The sequence below is a fragment of the Vitis riparia genome, chromosome 6 (assembly GCF_004353265.1).
Source record: "Vitis riparia cultivar Riparia Gloire de Montpellier isolate 1030 chromosome 6, EGFV_Vit.rip_1.0, whole genome shotgun sequence".
NCBI classification, from domain to species: domain Eukaryota; kingdom Viridiplantae; phylum Streptophyta; class Magnoliopsida; order Vitales; family Vitaceae; genus Vitis; species Vitis riparia.
The window spans coordinates 18,078,521-18,098,096 of NC_048436.1; the positions used below are offsets into that span (position 1 = coordinate 18,078,521).

General features: G+C 35.3%; 2 protein-coding genes across 3 annotated transcripts; both read left to right on the plus strand.

Moving 5' to 3' along the window:
* The first annotated feature begins 1,230 nt into the window (after positions 1 to 1,230).
* LOC117915967 (ankyrin repeat-containing protein At5g02620) lies at positions 1,231 to 4,896 on the plus strand. Of its 2 annotated transcripts, XM_034831744.1 has the most exons (5): positions 1,231 to 1,701; positions 2,174 to 2,259; positions 2,329 to 2,734; positions 2,834 to 3,243; positions 3,931 to 4,896. In XM_034831744.1, the coding sequence occupies exons 3-5, from the start codon at positions 2,401 to 2,403 to the stop codon at positions 4,807 to 4,809; spliced, it is 1,623 nt and encodes a 540-aa protein (XP_034687635.1). In that variant the 5' UTR covers positions 1,231 to 1,701; positions 2,174 to 2,259; positions 2,329 to 2,400; the 3' UTR covers positions 4,810 to 4,896. The 2 variants fall into 2 exon arrangements, with proteins under 2 accessions (XP_034687635.1, XP_034687636.1); XM_034831745.1 differs by lacking the exon at positions 2,174 to 2,259.
* A 589-nt stretch (positions 4,897 to 5,485) lies between these two features.
* LOC117915966 (E3 UFM1-protein ligase 1 homolog) lies at positions 5,486 to 19,445 on the plus strand. Its single transcript, XM_034831743.1, is given in 21 exon segments — positions 5,486 to 6,084; positions 6,523 to 6,834; positions 7,096 to 7,362; positions 7,472 to 7,519; positions 8,182 to 8,247; positions 8,391 to 8,494; positions 9,677 to 9,770; positions 9,846 to 9,902; positions 10,751 to 11,195; positions 11,297 to 11,451; positions 12,673 to 12,738; positions 12,824 to 12,892; positions 12,995 to 13,087; positions 13,260 to 13,325; positions 14,073 to 14,119; positions 14,276 to 14,339; positions 14,934 to 15,011; positions 15,101 to 15,125; positions 15,128 to 15,162; positions 18,066 to 18,158; positions 18,911 to 19,445. Coding segments are annotated over 21 exon segments (2,622 nt in total). The 5' UTR covers positions 5,486 to 5,748; the 3' UTR covers positions 19,013 to 19,445.
* The last annotated feature ends 131 nt before the right edge of the window (positions 19,446 to 19,576 follow it).

The window sequence follows — 19,576 nt, forward strand, 5'->3', positions numbered from 1 at the left end:
GGAACGTGGGCGTTCTCAGGTCACGACCTTCCCACTGTTCCCAGTCTACATGCGTGGCCCACCTTCCCCTTCTCTTTCTCTTTTAATTTCAGATTTTCACTTCTTACCCGACACTGATCCAAACTTTTTGTAGCTTACTCCTAACTTTATACTATTCTTTACCTATATTTTCAAAGTTGTTACGAGTTAAGAGTCCATTCTAACTAAAACCAAAATTTTAGTCAATGAAGTCGCTTTTTAAAGAAGGAAACCTTGAAGAGTAATATTCAACATGTAAAAAGTTTGGAAATTATCGGTTTAAAGGGATGGATTTAACATTTTTTATGTTTTAACTCGAAGAGTAATTTATTTTTGACATAAATGTTTTAATTATTTTAAATATTTATAAATATGTTTTTTTTAAAAAAATTATTTTTATATTAAAAAATATAAGGATATTTTGATCGAAATATGATTAAAAAATGATCATAGGTTAGTAAAATTAAGTTTCTAATAATCCTTTTAATTAAATAACCCAAAAGTTTTTAAGAAACTTTTATAATAGCATCTTAAACTTCAAAATTTTTATAGTAATTATAATTAAATTCATCACCTTTTTTAAATTATTAAAGCAAAATATAAAAAAAATAGAATATATTGATTAAAAGAGATGAAATAATTCCTAAATTGTAAATTTTTTATATTTTTATTTGAAAAGTAATTCATTTGTGACATAAATATTTTTTTATTATTTTAAGTATTTAAATGGAGGTTTTTAAAGAAAATATTATTTTTACAAGAAAATAAGGACAACATTTTTGTTAAAATGAGATTAAAAAAAATTGAGGATTAAAATTTAAATTTTGGATTTTTATTTACCCTTTTAACCCTTTTAATTAAATAACAAAAAATAATAATAGTACTGAATGGAATTTTTTTATTTCTAAATTTTGGATTTGTTGTCCTTTTTCTAAATTATGGGTGGATGACTAGTTAAGAGTCTTTAAGACATATCCTTTTGGAATAACCCATGTGCCACCCTTTATCCCTTTCTTCAAGTATAAATTAATTTGAGGGCATCCAACCAAGTCCACACTACTCTACATTGGCAGCATCCAATCCCTGATGAAGATATGGACGGCCACGATTAATTTTTTTCTGGTGGGCCACCACTGATCCAAATGATTACCAAAATTAGAAATAATTCCCCAATCGTGATATAGCGCGTGGACTACACCCCAGTGTGAAAACTGATACAATGGGGGTCAGTGACGCGCCAATGAGCGTGGGCGTGTCAATTCTGTTGGCGCACCAGCCACCACCTCTGGTTTTCCATTTATTTTGCCCCCTGCATTAAAAACTTGCTTCCTTGATTCTCGTTTGTAATTGTTGTTTTGAGTTAATGTTGTCATCGTCATCACCTTTTCCAAAAGGCTCTTGTTTATTGGGCAATTGGGCGTTGTTAGAAGCTCAGAAGTCTTTGGGTTGCCATTCAGATTTGTGTAAAGGTGTTGGATACATGTGCATTTCATGGCTTTTGGCCTCTAGCTATCGTTCCTTTTCTTGCTCCAATATAAAACAACAAACCACTAAGCCCCATTAAAATGATGCGTTTTGGCTTGGTGATTCCGTTCCCATGGTTCTGTAGAGCTTGGTTTTGAATTTTGTGGGGTGGTCTGGGATGGAGCGGAGCATGTGGGGGTTTTGTTCGTACACACCCAGGTGAGTGGTTATGTTTTTCTTTGTTTTGTCTGTTTGGTTGCTGAGAAAATGTAGGAAACAGAAAGGAGTCGAGGTCTTGAATAAGTTCTGTTTTGGACGTGAGAGGACAAAATGTTTATCTGATCAGTGGGGTTGATTGAGTTTGGGTTTTCCAACTTCTGAAAATGTGAACATAACAGAAATCTCGAAGATTTCCTTTCCTTTTCCTTTTCCTTTTCCGTTTCACTTCTTTCCTTTCGTTGTTTCCTATGTATTCAAAGAAGGCGTTGGTTTCATCTATATATTGAGAAAAGCCTGGAAACCCATAAGATTTTTGAGGTTCTGCTGGCAAAATTCTTAGATTTCTGATTGAGAACCAGAGCTATATCATATAATAATAGAGAAAATGAAAAGCAAACAATTTGGGTGTGTTTAATAAGATTTATATGAGCTTTGTTCATTGTTGTGAAGAAGCCTTTGGTTTGGGATGCAGGATATGCCACAACCAGACATGGGGCATGGGTGTCAAAACCCCAGGATTTTGGGCTCTTTGAATTCTGGGGCGATCCAATCTTTTTGGTGGGTTGCTTTTAACAAACACTGACTCTTGGCCTGTTAAGAAATGCGGTTATTGATCTGGATTTCCAGGGAAGGAGAAGTTCTATCGTCATCCGTTGCCATTAGACATTGTTGAGGAGGGAACATTTTTGTAGTTCAATAATGGATTCACCAGCTGGGCACCAGAGCCTACCCCGGAAAAAGATGACCAAACAGTTGACGGGGAAACGCGACGATACTCCCCTGCATTCTGCAGCGAGAGCAGGACAACTAGAGGTTGTGGCCCGGACCCTTTCCAGTGCTGGAGAAGAAGAATTGCTAGAGTTATTATCTAAGCAAAACCAATCTGGTGAAACAGCACTTTACGTTGCTGCAGAATATGGGTATGTTGATGTGGTTAGGGAGATGATACAGTACCATGATCTCAGTACTGCTAGCATCAAAGCAAGGAATGGCTATGATGCATTCCACATTGCTGCTAAACAAGGGGATTTGGGTATGTCCTTGAGTGTCTGAATATAATACTCTGCTTTCTCTTTCTTTTTGTTATATTGGATATGAATGAATATCTGTGTTTGTTTTTTGTGTTGTGCAGAGGTATTGAAGATACTAATGGAGGCCCTTCCGGGGCTCTCTTTGACTGAGGATGTATCAAATACCACTGCCTTGCACACTGCTGCAAATCAAGGGTATATTGAGGTGGTGAATTTGCTCTTGGAGTCAGGGAGTGGGGTGGCTGCCATTGCTAAAAGTAATGGAAAAACAGCCCTGCACTCTGCCGCAAGAAAAGGGCATTTGGAAGTCATCAAAGCCCTTTTAGAGAAGGAGCCTGGGGTTGCTACACGAATTGATAAGAAGGGCCAGACTGCACTACATATGGCTGTGAAGGGACAGAACCTTGAGGTGGTTGAGGAGCTGATGAAGGCCGATCCTTCATTGGTAAACATGGTTGATACTAAGGGCAACACAGCATTGCATATAGCCTCCCGGAAGGGCAGGGAACAGGTAAATCAGTCCTTTCCTCTCTCTCTTGTTAATCAAATTCTAAAATAGTTCAGTGATTGTTATAAGATTTCATCATCTGTTCTCTTCTGATCATGTTGGCAAATTATATCAAGCTTGAGAGCAGTGATCTATTGACAAGTTGATGAATAAAATAAAGTGAACAGGAGAATAATTGATACAATTATGGTAATCAGTTTACCATAGGTTAGTACTCAATACAAACTCAATTATGAAACCATTTCCGTAATTAACTTCGTAGTTTACTAATGCAGGGAATTAATAGGAAAAAAGAATAAAGAGAATACTTCAAAAGTTTTGTTTCCTTAAACAAAGTTAAAATGAGGCTAAAGTTACTGTTCACATGTCCAAATCATTTGGCCTGCAAAATTAAACTTGGTCTAGTCCATATTCAATTTGTTCTATGGTTTGAAAGCTTTGTCTGGTCAAGGGGTAGGTTTTGTTGGATGGATTTGATGTCTTGTTGACCCATTTCCAAGACCCAATATTAAATGAAGCTATATTTTAAATGCAGAAAACTTGTTGTCTGATAATTCATATGTGAGGTGCATTGCTTCAAACGTTGTTTTTAGCCCACAGAGGTCTTCCTTTTTAGGTATTGAGGCCTGTGATTCACTTGCAACCTGCTGAAATTAACCACCTATTCTGTTTGTTTGTTCCTCTCTGCAGATTGTTAGGAAATTACTAAGTCATGATGAAACCGATACAAAAGCTGTGAACAAGTCTGGGGAAACTGCCTTTGACACTGCAGAGAAGACCGGGAACCCCAACATTGCAACCATCCTGCAGGAGCACGGGGTTCAGAGTGCCAAAGCAATGAAGCCGCAAGTAACAAGCACAGCCCGTGAATTGAAACAAACTGTAAGCGACATAAAGCATGAAGTCCACTACCAGCTAGAACATACTCGGCAAACTAGGAGACGGGTGCAGGGCATTGCCAAACGCCTCAACAAAATGCATGGAGAAGGTCTAAACAATGCAATCAACTCCACAACTGTTGTTGCCGTCCTCATTGCCACCGTCGCCTTTGCAGGCATTTTCACTGTCCCTGGCCAATATGTTGATGATCCAACCAACATTCCTTATGGGTTTTCTCTTGGGGAAGCAAATATCGCTCCCAAAATATCGTTCATCATTTTCTTTATATTTGACTCGATAGCCCTCTTCATTTCTTTGGCTGTTGTGGTGGTGCAAACCTCAGTTGTGGTCATAGAGAGCAAGGCAAAGAAGCAGATGATGGCAATCATTAACAAGCTAATGTGGCTGGCTTGTGTGCTTATATCAGTAGCATTCTTGGCATTGGCCTTTGTGGTGGTGGGTGACCATGAGAAATGGCTGGCAATTGGAGTAACAATTATAGGGACAACAATAATGGCTACAACTTTGGGTACAATGTGTTATTGGGTGATTAGGCATCGGATTGAAGCCAAAAAGATGAGAAGCGTCCGAAGGATGTCCATGCCCAGCAAGTCCAGATCCTGGACTATGTCTGTCATGTCAGATTCTGAGATTCTAAATAATGAGTTTAAGAAAATGTATGCAATTTAGATTTATATACATGTTTTTTTGGCATTCTGCACATCAAGCTTCTTCCTTCTATATATGTTCATCAGTTAGCCGTATGTTCCTCACAAAGCACCTTTTTCTCTTCCAAGATTTTAGTCACCGGTTAAAGCTTCCCTACGACGGAAAGCTGGAGCAGCATTATGGGTTTTAGCCCAATTTAAACTTTTAAGTCAATTGATAGCCTGACATGATATAAGTCTAAAGAAGATCAGTGTCATCGACAATGGGTACGAGTGCGCTTTAAAGGCTGTCCGTGAAGCAAGGAATTACTTGATATTCAGTGTTGGTTTATTACTTAAAAGCTTAAGTTGTTAAGAGGGTTTTAACCTAAATTATCTTGACGCTTATTGTTATTTAATTGAAAACCTAACCAATGAAGACATGACACATGGACGACTCTGTATTTTAGAGAGGGTAATTGATCTCAGTGTACATACACTTGGATATAGAAATAGTGATTCTCAAGAATGTAACGTCAGAAGTAAAGTATTTGATATCTACTAACGTTTCGAGGAAGAAACGTTTCTTTATTAAATGTTATAAAGAGGAAGAAATGTCTCCTCCTCCCATGTGAAGTTAAGAGTCTGGCCGTGGATACCCTTTAGGCTTTAACATAACTAAGAGCTAATAAATTAGGAAGACAGAATATTAAAAGTTAAAACCATGGAGATGTTGAATTGAAGAATTGACAACTAAGAGGTATACTGATTTCAAAGTGAAGGAAGCATGGAGCTTTATGATCAAGAAAGGGAGAGCCACAAAGCATGGACTTGAAAGCATCTTAAATATCTTGTGCGTAACTTTTACCCACAGATTCCAAGTTCCAAAGATCTACAAAGGACCGCCCAAGAACTGGTTAAAGGCCCAACACGGTCTACCAAGGACGGCCCAAAAATAGGCCAAGAGCTGGTTAAAGGCCCAATGCTTTTTGTCTCGTGCTGGAAATGGGATGCTCATTCGGGTGAGGTCCGACCCACATCCCTGGAAGAAAAACGGAGGAAGCAAGACAGAAAACATAAGTCTACATATCTCTCTGTGGCTGTGCCCGTGTTTGTCTCTGGACCCAATCAAAGATCCGAAACCATGGACGAAGAATTGCTGGAATTGCAGAGACAATTGGAGTTTGCACAGCAAGTGAAATCGAGTATTCGATTATCTGAACGAAACGTGGTGGAATTGGTCCAGAAACTCCACGAGCTTCGAATCATCGATTTCGACCTTCTCCACACGGTCTCCGGAAAAGAATACATCACTCCTGTAACGTTTTCCCTCTCTATTTTCTATTCATTCCCTCTGTTTGGTTTCCAACAAAGAAGTTTTTTTTTTTTTTGGTTTCTCTGTATTTTAGTAATTCAACTAGGATAATCTGAATGGAAGGTTTAGTTTCTCGGCAGAACAGAGTCATAAGTTTGAGATTTTGTATGCGTGGTTGTGTTTTTTTTTTTGTCAATAATTATTTTCTAGTTTTTTTCTTGGATGCTGAACGGTGGAAATGGGAAATCTGGAATATGTTTTATTCTCACTTTGACCTCCTTTTTCTCGTTAACAAAACAGAGAGTTAGGGCTTCTGCTTCTCTATTAAGTTTTCTTCACAGAAAATTATTCTTAAATCATGATTGATTTTTTTAGACTTATTTTTCTATTCATTGATTTGTTATTATTGTTTGGAATGATTGAATATGACAACTAAAATAGGAGCAATTGAGGAATGAAATGGCAGCAGAAATCAAGAAATTAGGACGTGTTTCTTTGATTGATCTTGCGGACTTTACTGGAGTTGACTTATACCATGTTGAAAAGCAAGCGCAATGTATAGTCTCTGATGATCCGGGCCTTACATTAATTCAGGGAGAAATAATATCAGATTCATATTGGGATAATGTAGCAGAAGAAATTAATGAGAGGCTTCAAGAATGTAGTCAAATTGCTTTGGCAGAACTTGCTGCACAGTTACATGTTGGCTCAGAATTGCTCACGAGTATGTTGGAGCTTCGCATGGGGACTATGGTACTGCATTTACTTGTTTGTGATTTGTGATAGACAATAGTGAAATTGAAAAATCATATTTTTTCTAACAAAATGTGCTGACTCTCCCATTCCATTATGTGGAAATGGTAGTATTTCTGATTAATGAGTGAAAGAAGAAAAATATTTTGTCATGTTCATTGGAATGTGAAGTGGGGACAAGGGGTTTGGTTCTATAGCATTACTTTGAAACTATATCATAAATGTTCTTTGCGATTGTTTTATGTACTTTACACTATTCAGGTTAAAGGTAGACTTGAAGGTGGGCAATTGTATACCCCTGTGTATGTTGCCCGTGTTAGTTCAATGGTTCGGGGAGCTGCAAGGGGTATCACTGTTCCAACAAATTTATCTGCATTGTGGAGTTCCTTGCAGCAGCTACTACAAGAAATGAATGGATCAGGTGGTGTGGCAGTTGAAGGTTCATTTTTCCAATCCCTGTTTAATGGGCTGGTGAAGGAAGGAGAGATCCTTGGATCCCTTCGTGCAGGAGTTCATTGGACACCAACTGTATGAGACGCAATTATTGACTTCATATAATTTCATCCATTTTTTTTCTTAGAAGTGTTATATTATTATTGTGACCTTTTTTTTTCACATATATTCTACTGTGGAACAGGTCTTTGCCATTGCTCAAAAGGAATCCATAGATTCTTTTTTTTCACAGGTTTGCTGCCCTATTCTTTTACTGCCTGTATAGTGTGTTGTGATTTTCAGATAGCTCTGTAAGTTATTGAATGTTTCTTAAATGAGGTGTATTTCAATATTCATTTTTCTTACGGTCATAGTTGTTAAAGGCACGCTTTAAGGGTGCCTAGGCCCAAGGTGCAATGACTTCCTAGCTATGTGCTTTGGCTTGCCAAGGTGTGAGGCTTGTTGGAGGCATGCCTTGTCTACTTTGTATTTCTTTTTTCTTTTTTTTCTTTTTTTTTTTAACACTTTTTATTAATCTTTTGTTGGATACTTATTTTAAATGCTTGGAATCTTCAGTTTTTTTGTTGCTTGGATTGAATTTTGGATCGTATTTTATAAAATTGACATACATGTAGAATGATTCCACACAAAACAAAAGATTAATAAAGAAATTTGGAGAAACTGAAAAGCATTGAAATTGTATCCGTACAGCTGTGCCTTTGGCCTTTTTAAATCATAGCCTATCAACCCATCTTCAGAATTTTTTTGATAAGCATTTCACTTAACACATTGGATGTATTGATGGAAGCATCATACATTAATGGCATAGTGTCATTTTATCTCTTCATTTATGTAAAGATTTTTCTGAAAGCCTTCTTTTCTTGATTCTTTTGTTGTTTCCCTGATGAATTGCAGAATTCTTTTATCAGCTACGAGGTTCTGCTCAAACTTGGAATTCCCCAGCCTCTCCAGTATCTGCAGGTATCTTATTGTTTGTTTTTCAGTTATGTTTTTGGAGAACATTTTAAAGATGAATTTAGGATCGACTTCAGAAGTATATGCCACATATTTAAAGATTGTTCAATGGTCTTATCTAATCAAATTGTGGTCATGCCTCTAATTAGTCCAGGTATCCTGATGGTATACCTCTAGTTACCATATTTGTTCATCCATCAATGATTGAGATGTTGGATACTTCTGCTGAGGATGCTATTGAACATGGTAGCTGGTAAGGGCCATAATTAAGTGTTTTTTTTTTTCTTTTTTCCTTTTCTGTCTTTAGTCATATAGTCATGAATATGAATCTTATTCTGGCACAATGAAGCAATTTCTTGACCATACTTACTGGAAATGAGCATAAATTACTGCCTAGGATGGCAAAATATCCTGCTTGTATAAGAGGATCGACATTGTGTTGACAATGAAATCTACAGTCATCGATGTTGTGTTGACAATGTACTCTACAGTCATTTACATTGAATGGCAGCTATTATGTTTCCTCATCTCATATTTGGAAAATGAGTCAATAACATAGCATTCTGAATTCTAACATCACTATTATAAGTGTACATCCTTGATATTGATGCAATAATGACTTGCTTTCCAATTGTTTTCTACTAAAATGAAAAGGTGCTTACTGTCCTCCCATTGATCTATTATTATCTGTTTATCTATGTAAGTTTGAAGTCTGTATTTGGGATTTTAGTCCAAAATTAAATCAAAGGTTTATTGATTCCTTTTTGCAGTGGAGTTAACCTCCAGGAATTTCATATTGATAAAAAAAAAAAAACCTCTAGGAATTTCATTGTTTATCATGTGAACACCATCCAGAATGATCACTATATGATAAATTCATGGGCCACTTTCCACAGCCTAGATCTTACATAACCCCCTGCTATAATATTTCAGTTGCTCTTTTGCATTCATGAGGCTTGTTATGAACAACCTTCCAAAATTCAAGGTTTCCCTAAGTTTAGTGTGGATATTATTTGCAGAAATTTAGGCTGTGCACTTGTTGCATAAAATCAATCTAGTAAAAGAAAGAGATGAGCATTTTATTTGCAAAAATTGTAATATGAAAATCTAGCTTTCATCCTCAACCTGCTTCCCCTACTGCTTCCTCATTGCCTTCTAAGAGTTGGATATCTATTTATTACATCTGTTGAAAGATGCCTAGATATTATGATTGCCATATATCCTTCTGGCTTTTATGGTTATTGCATTTCTAATCAGCAGAAATTTTATGTACTATGCTGATCTCCACATTTAGATAGGTGATTGTTTTGGATTAAATCTGATGTAAATGGAATGATATTTGTGTCCTAGTTTTGAATGCAATCGTTCTTATACTATCATGTTTTGATATCATTGGATTTGCTTTCATTTCTGGCATACTGATGGACTATTGCAGGATCAATTCTCTTTCTATTTTACCAGCATCCTTCGGAGCCCAGGATGCAAGCAAGATGTTGTCACTTTGCCCATCTGTTAAGTTGGCGCTGAAGGTGATGATCTGTTACTCTGTTACTATTCGCTAATCTCTTAATCTATTGATCTAATTATTTGATGCTTCTTTTCAGTCTAATAAAGCACTCATCCTGGGGGAAACTTATGTATTTGGCAATGGCTTTATCAAGGTGAGTCCCCTGAAATACTGATTATGAGGAAACAAACCATATTGAGATGTTAGTTGTGAAACCAACTGTTAATCATTTGCCCTCTCTGTATGCATCTAGAATTGTTTTGAAAAGTGGAATCATGCATAAATCAGCAAGGTATTATGGGTGGGTCAATTTACCTGTCAGGAGAGATCAGCTTGACCTGGTGCTGATTTCTGATGGTATAAATGTAAAATATGAAATAAGATATCAGAAATGTTTAATGGAGTTCAGTAACCATTGATATCTATTATCATGGCATGTAGTTTCTACATGTGACTTGGTGGCACCTGAGATTTTAGCCTGAAAGTTTTGACACTTGTCTGCCAGATCAGTCCTATTTTTCAAGCTTTTAGTTCAAGTAGTTGCTAGGAGTGGCAAAAAAACAAAAAGAAAAAACAAAATTTCTCCCCTGAAATTTGTAGAAGTTGGTTTTTTCAGGCATTCAAGGCTTGTTTCTTTCTCTATATTCAGTTTTCTCCTTTCAAATTGAATGGTGTTTTTTACCTTCCTTATATGGTTACACCTGACAAATTAAGAACTTAACACTCATGCTCTCCTTGTCACCCTATGTTCATATGTACAAACACAATGTTCTTTTTGATAAGTGTGTATTACTCCAATGTTTAATTTAAATGATTGGCTTTACATCTGTCTTTGGAAGTTCCTTCTTAGTTTCTGAAGTTATTTTTCTCTTACAATCTATTCTAGTCATCATAGGTTTATTACTCTGTTGGTCTTATAGCAACTAGCAACACTTCTTCTATTATCATACATTTGGTTTCTGATTGAAATCTGATGGGTTCAATTTGTCTCTTCATTTCTAGGATGTGTTTGATCACATGGAGAAGGAGATGGAAACCTTCAGTCTTTCAGGGTCTTCTATGGGCATGGTGTTTGAGGATTTGCACTCTGTCAAGGAAGTTAAAGCTGGACATGATTCAAGCAGGTTTACTGAGTTGAATGAACCTAGTAATGAGAGTGGCAGTAATAAACAGTCCATAGAAAAAGGGTCAAAAAGGAAAAAGGGAAAGACCACAGGGAATACAAAGACAAGTGCTGCTGAAAGTGTCCCAGATAACCAGGACTATGTTCCTACAAAGTCTAAGAAAAATCAAAGGAAAGGCAAGGATGCATCTTCTTTGCGAGTGTCAGATTCAAAAACTGGTTCTAAGAAAGAATCAGATAAAATGAAAGAGGACAATTTTAGCATTCCAGAAGAATGGGTTATGCAGAAGATCACAAAGATGGTTCCTGATTTTGAAGAACAAGGTCTGTTGAGTGATTTGCAAGTTTGTGCATTCTAATTATTCAGATCTTTAGACATCCACTTATCATCCAATTTTGACAGATACAGTGGTCTAATTTGGCAGGTGTCGATGATCCTGAAATGATCCTTAGACCTTTAGCAGATTATTTGAGACCTATGCTGCTCAATTCATGGAAAGAAAGAAGAAAGGCATTGTTTACAGAGAATGCGGAGAGAATGAAGCGTGTGCTTGATAATTTACAGAAGAAACTTGATGAGGTTAGCACAGTAAGATGGCTGTTTTGTCCCCAGAATGTGTCTATTTTTTTTTTTTGATAAGTAGGATGTGTCTATATATATATATATATATATATATATATATATATATATATGTATGTATGTATGTATGTATGCATGCATGTGTATATATTTATGGAACCTAATCCTTCTCTGTTGTTGGGTATTTAGCAATGTTTTCAGAATCGGACCAATTATTGAACCAGAAAAATTACTAGTTCACGGTTCAATGGTTTGACTGGTGGTTGAATCGCTGTTAAATCGGTGATGTCATAAATGCATAATTTTTATTTTATATAAAATTAAAAATAATTATAAAAATTAGGAATATATATAATTTAAAAACTTAATAATAATTCATTTTTTATATTTGATATTGTCAAAAAATAATAATAAGGATAAATATAAAAATGTTATATTTTTCATTTTATTAAATAAAAGTGTACTATGTAAATGTGAAGATATACTTAAGATAGAAGGAAAATTATAATATTTAATTTTATCTGTGTCAAACATTATATATTTTATTATTTTATTATTTTAACTTACATTATTTTTATGTGATTATGTTTATTTAAATGTTTCAAAAAATGAAAGTTTCAAAAAGTGAATAAGCATACCTATAATATTTTACAACAACATATTAACAAAATGTTTCATAGCACAATGGATCGTTTGCATTTTTATAATCACCAAGTTCATGGCTCGAGTCCCTTCCTAGCACAAAACCATCCCTTTTTCACATGTATGAGTTATTCCATCGTCCCACATTGGAAGAATAAAGACCTGATAAGCTTTATATAATGCTTTTGACCACTGAATAGGAAATAACAGGCTTGTTTGGGTGACTGGCTGTGGATATAAACATTATTGGGCCAAGTATGGCAAGCCCAATCTAATTTTGGGCAAGTGTAGAGTTAACTGGTTCTTATAGAACTGGCCGGTTCGACGGTTGAACCGTTGGTTTGAACGGTTCGAAGCTGGCCCAATCCATATGTGGCTCAAATGAGTAGACTGGACTGGAAATGCTACCAGTCGATGGTCCAACCAGTTGGACTGGCCAATCCGGTCCGGTTTTTAAAACTATTGTATTTAGACTCTTGGGAGTAAACATCTGTTTGTTGCAGAACCTATAAATATGGTACCTGTTTATGCTAATATGTGTTTCATTGTGCTAATTTCTTTCTGCTTCCCCCTCTCCAGTCTTTCTTAAATATGCAGCTCTATGTAAAAGCACTAGATTTGTTTGAAGATGACCAATCAACCTCTGTAAGTTCTTCTTCCATTGGTTGTATTTGAAGAGATTGCCACTATCAGTGATGAATGGGTAAAAATGGTTTCCTATGATTTGCAGGTTATTTTACACAAACATTTATTAAGAACAACAGCTGCCTCTATTGTGGACATGGTTTTACTTAATTTGGTAGTAGATGTGCACTGTTCTTTTCTAATTAAGTTTGTCATGCTCTAAGGTTAAACTTCATGATAATTTGAATAAAGGACCTAAAACAATGTTTGGGTGCAGGATGTGCATAACAAATTGAAGAATGGAATTGAAGTTGAAGAATCTCAGAATTCAGAGTCCATTTCAGTTGCTTCAGGAGAAAGAATTGCTCTTGTATGAACTAATCCACTCCCTGATGTAGCCTTGTATTATTAATATCCTATTATGCTATTGCCATATCTGATAATTATGGGTGTAAATTGATATACAGTAAAGTCATCATTTAGGAAGATTGTCTCTATGCTGGTCACATACAATTTACTATAGGTCTTTTTTGCTTTTGCAGGCAAAGAGTTTGCCTGGATCTCTGTCAGCTAGGGCCCTTGCACTAGTTGAAGCATTGGAAGGGAAGGTTAGTGCTTGTTTATCAGAAACACAAATTTCACTAAAGTGTTGTTGTCAGAGAGGCAACCCTTCTTGAGTCCTCTTCTGATTGCTTAGCTAAAGATAAACATTTTTTATTGTTTGTATGGAAACTATATAGAGCGTCATTTTTCCCTTCAGAAGATGAATCATAAATTGCAGATGGCCATACTCCTATGAGTGGTCCTGAAGTTAAAAGGTTTTTTAAATTGAGTTTGTATTTGGTTTATTGAATTTTTTTCTGATGTGTTTAACTCACATCTGTTTTAATGAAATAGTTTGCTATTTATTTAAATTGATTCATTTTATCAGTTCACTTTCTGATGATAGTCAGCTAGTCATTCAGGTTCTAGCTTGTGCTTTCTTTTTTTTTTTGTAACAAAGTTATTTTGCCCATTAAATAACAAAGGGCTTTGATAATTTAGAACTGTTAAGTTCTTGTCTTTTCAAGATTGCAGCAATTGTTGTTTAAAACTGTTGAGTTGTTGTCTTTGTTGTCCATTAAAAACTGTTAAGCTTGATTCAATGCAATGAAATTAGTTTCTTATATATATATATATATATGCATGTATGTATGTATGTATGTATATATGTATTTTAATCTTGTTGTTACTTCATCTATACAGCCTATGTAAGGTATATTTCTCCCATTGGTATAACTTTTCGTCTATTGTGAATTACTTCGTTTGTTGTGTTTACTGCAATGTGTTGAAAACTTGAATGTTGTATGCAACAGCGGGTGGAAATATTCATGACTTCACTGGATGAGATGGCAGAAGACAGGTAGTATGGTGCTCTATTCTCTCTCTCTCTCTCTCTCTCTCTATATATATATATATATATATATATATGTTCCTGTTATGTAGCTTCCATGGTTACTGGGGAGCATCTGTATTAACATGGCACTTAGCATGTGCATTTTGTGATGCATTTTTGCAGTGGGTTACTCTTGAAAAAGCTTGATAAGAAATTGGAAAGAACACTCCTGCATTCATATCGTAAGGTACACCTACTGTCAATAATTCAAGATAATTGAACTGTTCTCTTCACAAATAGGTTTGCTTTATTTATTATTATTATTATTATATTTATATAGGTTTCATTCTTGATATCTTCAGCATATGTTGTTATGCTGTTGAGCTCTAAATTTCTGTTGCTACATTTAAAATATAGTGGAAAAGTAAGAAATGATTAGCTACTTTAAGGATGAATGTTGACAAAAATTGTTAAGAAATTGGATAGAACACTCCTACATTTGTATTGTAAGGTATACCAACTGTCAGTGATGCAAGAAAATATCGAATTATTCCTTTTTCAACTAGTTCTGTTGTTATATAGTTCTGATTCTTGATATCTTCAGCTTGTGTCATTGTGTTGTGAAACTCTAAATTTGTGTTGCAACATTTGAAGTAGTAACTAAAAGTAAGAAATGACTAGCTTTCTTAATGGTGAAGGCTGGTTTTACTCAGTCCCTCTATTTCTTTATTTTTTATTTCCTTTTTTAGTAATGCTTGAAAAATTATTCAGATGGTGGAAAATACACCCTTTTATCTTGGTCATGTATACCTTGAATAATTTTTAGCATTGCCATTATCAGGATTTGACACCTCAAGTGTCTGCTGAAAGTGACCCTGTTTCCCTTCTACCAAAAGTTGTTTCTCTGCTTTATGTACAGGTCAGTTAGTACATATTACTGCATGTTTGAATCTTAACCATTTTTCTTTTTCCTTTTCCTTTTCTGAACATGGATTTTCTTGCTCATAGATTCATAACAGAGCTCTTCAAGCCCCTGAAGGGCCATTTCTATTGCTGTTTCCCGATTGAAGGTATGGAGTGTACTTTATATCAATAAGTTGTACCCTAGAAAAGAGATTATTCACTCTACATATTCTCTTTGGTTTTCTGGAAATGTTGATTCTGGAGACATGATTGGAATACTTCTCTCACTATTTGTGCAGCATGTGTATCGTGGATGTCTTTATGGGGGAATAATTTTTTGTAGATCAATGCTATAAATCTTCAAAGTGAAAGACTCTTGCTGCTTTTTTATTTTGGGTTCCACTTTCTATAAAATTAGCTGAATTCATAGGGACTTGTTGATCCCTTAATTGTGCAAAATTTTCAATGATACATCTTACTGACATTATTCTGAGATACTGTCTCATTTCACCATGTGGAACCTGATGGGCTTCTGAACCATGAAAATTTACAAAATAAGTTGTTCTAAACTAGGTAACCATGACTGATCATATCAAAGCGGTTTTAGGATTGAGACTTACTGTCAGATTTAATAGCTATCCCTATCCATTTTCTTTTCGATGTCAAGGGTGGAGTGAAGAGATTAGTTGTTGCATATGGGGCAAGTGTTGTGTGCCCTTAACTACATCTCTAGCTGATAAGAAGAACAACTTTATGACATAATAAATTACCTTGTGAGAAAGATCAGGCAGTAACTTGTGTTGTATTGGAGCTTGTATCCATGTGGCTAGAATTTGTATCTCTTAAGTGTGGGCTTGTAGGAGGATTAAAGAAACTATGTTCAGCCATGTGAAGTGAATTGTGGCTTATTGATACAAACATGGGCTTTAGAGTAAGAGGATATGTTTCTCAAGGAGGATCCCATGTATTAATGATTTTTTGAATATAAAATACCTTGGGGAGAGAAATTTTTGAAAGGATACGAGCAAGGCTCTGTCCTTATACTGTTAATCATGGATTTTCAAGATAGCAATTGGTTTACCTTTTAATGTTGGACTTTATGAATGACAACAAAAATGGGAATGTCACTGACTCTTCCAAAGTACAGTGGTGCCCATACAGGAATATAGATGTAATTGGTAAACAAAGTATCATGTGCTTTGCAACTTATTGGCATAATCAAACTATGCACTTGTGCAATGGTGTGGTAAGTTGAGCTAAGCATCATATGAGAGAAATCTACTAGTGATCATCTCTTTCTACATTAAAGATTATAATTTGATTTATGAATAGGTTTTGAAAATACTAGTGGTACTGAGCTTAGTGTTCCTTTGAGTAAAAAGTTGTGCTCTGAATTTTTTTGGAACAAAATAATATCTAATGTCTGTATGCAAATAAAGTTATTTTTTTATCAGAAGGAAAACCTTTGGAAGAAGGTGATTTCGGTGAAGTATGGGCAAGAGAGCCTTGGTTGGAGGACAAATGAGGCTAATGGGACGTTTGGAAGGAGATTTTGAAGGAAACAAACTGATGTTGGGAAAATATAGAGTTCAAAGTTGGTAATGGTACTAAAATTAGATTCTGGACTGATCATTGGTGTGTCATTGCAGCATTGTCCCAAAGCTTTCCCCAATTATATGCTTTAGCTGTCCATAGGAATGCAACAGTGGATGAAGTGTGGGATTCAACTTTTGGTTAGGGAGGATGGAATCCAAGATTCATTAGAGCTTTTAATGATTGGGAGCTGGATTTGGTAGGAGATTTGTTAACTATTTTGAGGGGCTACATGCTAACTTTAGAGGAGGATTAAGTTACTTGGAAGGGTGGGGGAAATGGAATGTTTGATGTTAAGGAAGCTTACAATCTGCTGATTGCTCCCAATGACATTTCCTTCCCGAAGAATTGCATTTGGGTGGATAGAGTCCCAACCAAAGTTGCCTTTTTTGCTTGGGAGGCTACGTGGGGGAAGGTTCTTACCCTAGATAGACTCCAAAAAAGAGGGTGGCAGCTCCCAAATCGTTGCTTTTTGTGTGGCTGTGAAGAAGAAACCGTAAATCATATTCTTTTACACTATATAGTGGTCAGAGTCCTTTGGGAGATTGTCCTTGCCTTGTTTGGCATTCAGTGAGTGTTCCTTGAAACAGTAAAAAATGTGTTATTTAGTTGGAAGGGCCCTTTTGTGGGCCAAAAAAGGAAAAAGATTTGGAAATCTATTCCGTTGTGTATTTTTTGGACGGTTTGGAAAGAAAGGAATAAATTAGCTTTTAGGGGTGGGGGTTCTTTAGCAATACAGAAATTCAAAAATTCTTTTGTATGTAATTTGTGGAGTTGGGCTAGAGTATATATTGGAGAGGAGTCCTCGTCTCTTATAGGTTTTTTAGAGTGGTTAGCTTCCACTTAAGGGCTGGTGAGGTTTTTTGTTTCAAAGTTTGCTCTTAGAGGTTTAGGCTACCTTGTATACATCCTGTATGCTTTGTGGTTGTTTGCCTTTTGATAATTTACTTCAGGTTTATTAATCAAAAAAAAAAAAAAGCTCTTCCTCTCCATAAAATTGAACATTTTAAAATATGTGAAGCCCAAAACTGTGAACTAGATCCCCAAGTCTAGAAATGATTATAAAGGCTGATGATTCTTGAAAATAAGAAATAGTTTTAGGAGTTGCAACTGACAACTATTGGTTGTTGAACTTGAAACCCTCATTTTTTTCTAATAACAATTGGAAAAGGGGGTTGGGTGTCCATGTAATATAGTAGAAAAAGGGGGATAATTTCAACTTAACTTCGGCCATGCCCCTTGAACACTAGGTATGTTGTATTAGGAATATATTTTGTTTTATCTAATGGCTTGATATGTATTCCAATGAATATTTAATATTTATTTTGTGGAGTTGAAGAGTAGTTTAATTTGCCATTTCCTGAACAGTATTAAGTTAGAAATATATGCATATTGCTTATATGCTGTTGTATTATATCATTCTCAATAGGATAATTTTGTTTCTGATTTGTCTCAAATTTGTATGATCATTTTTCAGGATAAGCTTGATGATTCAGCATACAATATCTTAATGGATTACCACACTGCAACGGTGACCCTTTTAGCACTGATGTCTGCTGCAACAGATGATGTGAGTTACACATTTTGCATTTTGCTTGGTCCTACAGACACTTGAGTTGGTTAATCCATCTTGCATACACCCTACACAAGCTCAGGCTTTAATGTGACTCAAAATGTCTCTTTTTGTTTCCCTTCCAGATATTTCTGTCCTTGTTATGGGTTTGGAAGTAGATTTCAAGATAGACTAACAAGAGGGTGTTTAGTAAATCAATTGAATGACTTAATTTAAATCATTAAGCATGTTAAGTATGGTAAAATAACTTAAAATTGCAACTTCAAGTTCATAATGGCTTAAAGTAATATGTCAAAATAAATAGCTATTTTTAAATCCCAAATATCTTTTGGTTTCAGTTGCCCATGTTTCTTTCCTTCCCTGTCCCTCTGTTATATAATCTCAATAAGAAGGTAAATCTATTAATTTAATAATTTATAAAAAAATTTAAGTCGGTGCACTAAAGAATCTTAATATGGAAAATAAGAATTAACAATAAGTTCTAAGCCAACAATCTAAGTTTAATTTAATTTAAAATCATCTTAAATCATTAAACATCAAGTTTTGTCGAACATGATCTTAATGAACTAAATAACTTAAATGAAGTCATTTTAAGTTATTTAGTTGACTTCTCAAACACCCCTCTCTAAGTTCAGGATCTGATAACAATACTATGTTATGATAACTTTTGTATTATATGTTAGAAATTGAAAATCCACGGATTCATTAGTTTTTTCCCTCTGCTGATTTGCCCTTCTCTTCTTGGCCAGGAACAAGATTGCACAGCGGATAGAATTTTGAGTAAACGGGAACTTCTGGAGAGTTTAATGCCATCATTGAAAGGCTTGGTTTTGGGGACCTCACAATCTTGATTCCCAATAAAATTAAAATCCTGAAGAACAAAGTTAAACAGAAAGAAGCCTCCATTTTTAGATAGGTGAGGTGAAGTGTGGATTGATTTGTACCCGCATCTGCAGCTCATCTTTTAAACTCAAGAGGGGCAGAAATAGATATTCTCCTAATTTCAAATAATAGTTAATTTTTTATTTACCAGTTCTTTGGTGCAAGGCATCTAGTGTGATGATATTGTTATGTATAAAGTATTAACCAGTTTGAAGAGCAGCCATACCATTAGCTTTTGTAGCCTGGTGACCATTCTTCTTGGGGGAAATATTTCGGCTTCAACAGTGGAGAATTTGGCTCAGCCAACAGGAATTGCAAGAAAATAAGACATTGGCCATGGACTCCTAACTGTAATGATATTTTAATTTTTAAGGCATGAAAAGATTATTAGTTGTTTCATCATATTTATTGTTACTTTTATCATTGAAAATGGAAAATTATATATAGTTTTATGGAAGACAATCAACCATGGTAAATGATGAAACAAAATTCTAACGTTGCTTTTAAACATTTCATTACAGTTTGAGAATTCA

Excerpts from the sequence above, each read along its gene's own strand:
- LOC117915967 (XM_034831744.1), top strand. The coding sequence starts at position 2,401 with ATGGATTCACCAGCTGGGCACCAGAGCCTACCCCGGAAAAAGATGACC. Across the intron at positions 2,735-2,833 it reads TGCTAAACAAGGGGATTTGG|AGGTATTGAAGATACTAATG; the intron begins GTATGTCCTTGA and ends TGTGTTGTGCAG. Across the intron at positions 3,244-3,930 it reads CCCGGAAGGGCAGGGAACAG|ATTGTTAGGAAATTACTAAG; the intron begins GTAAATCAGTCC and ends TCCTCTCTGCAG.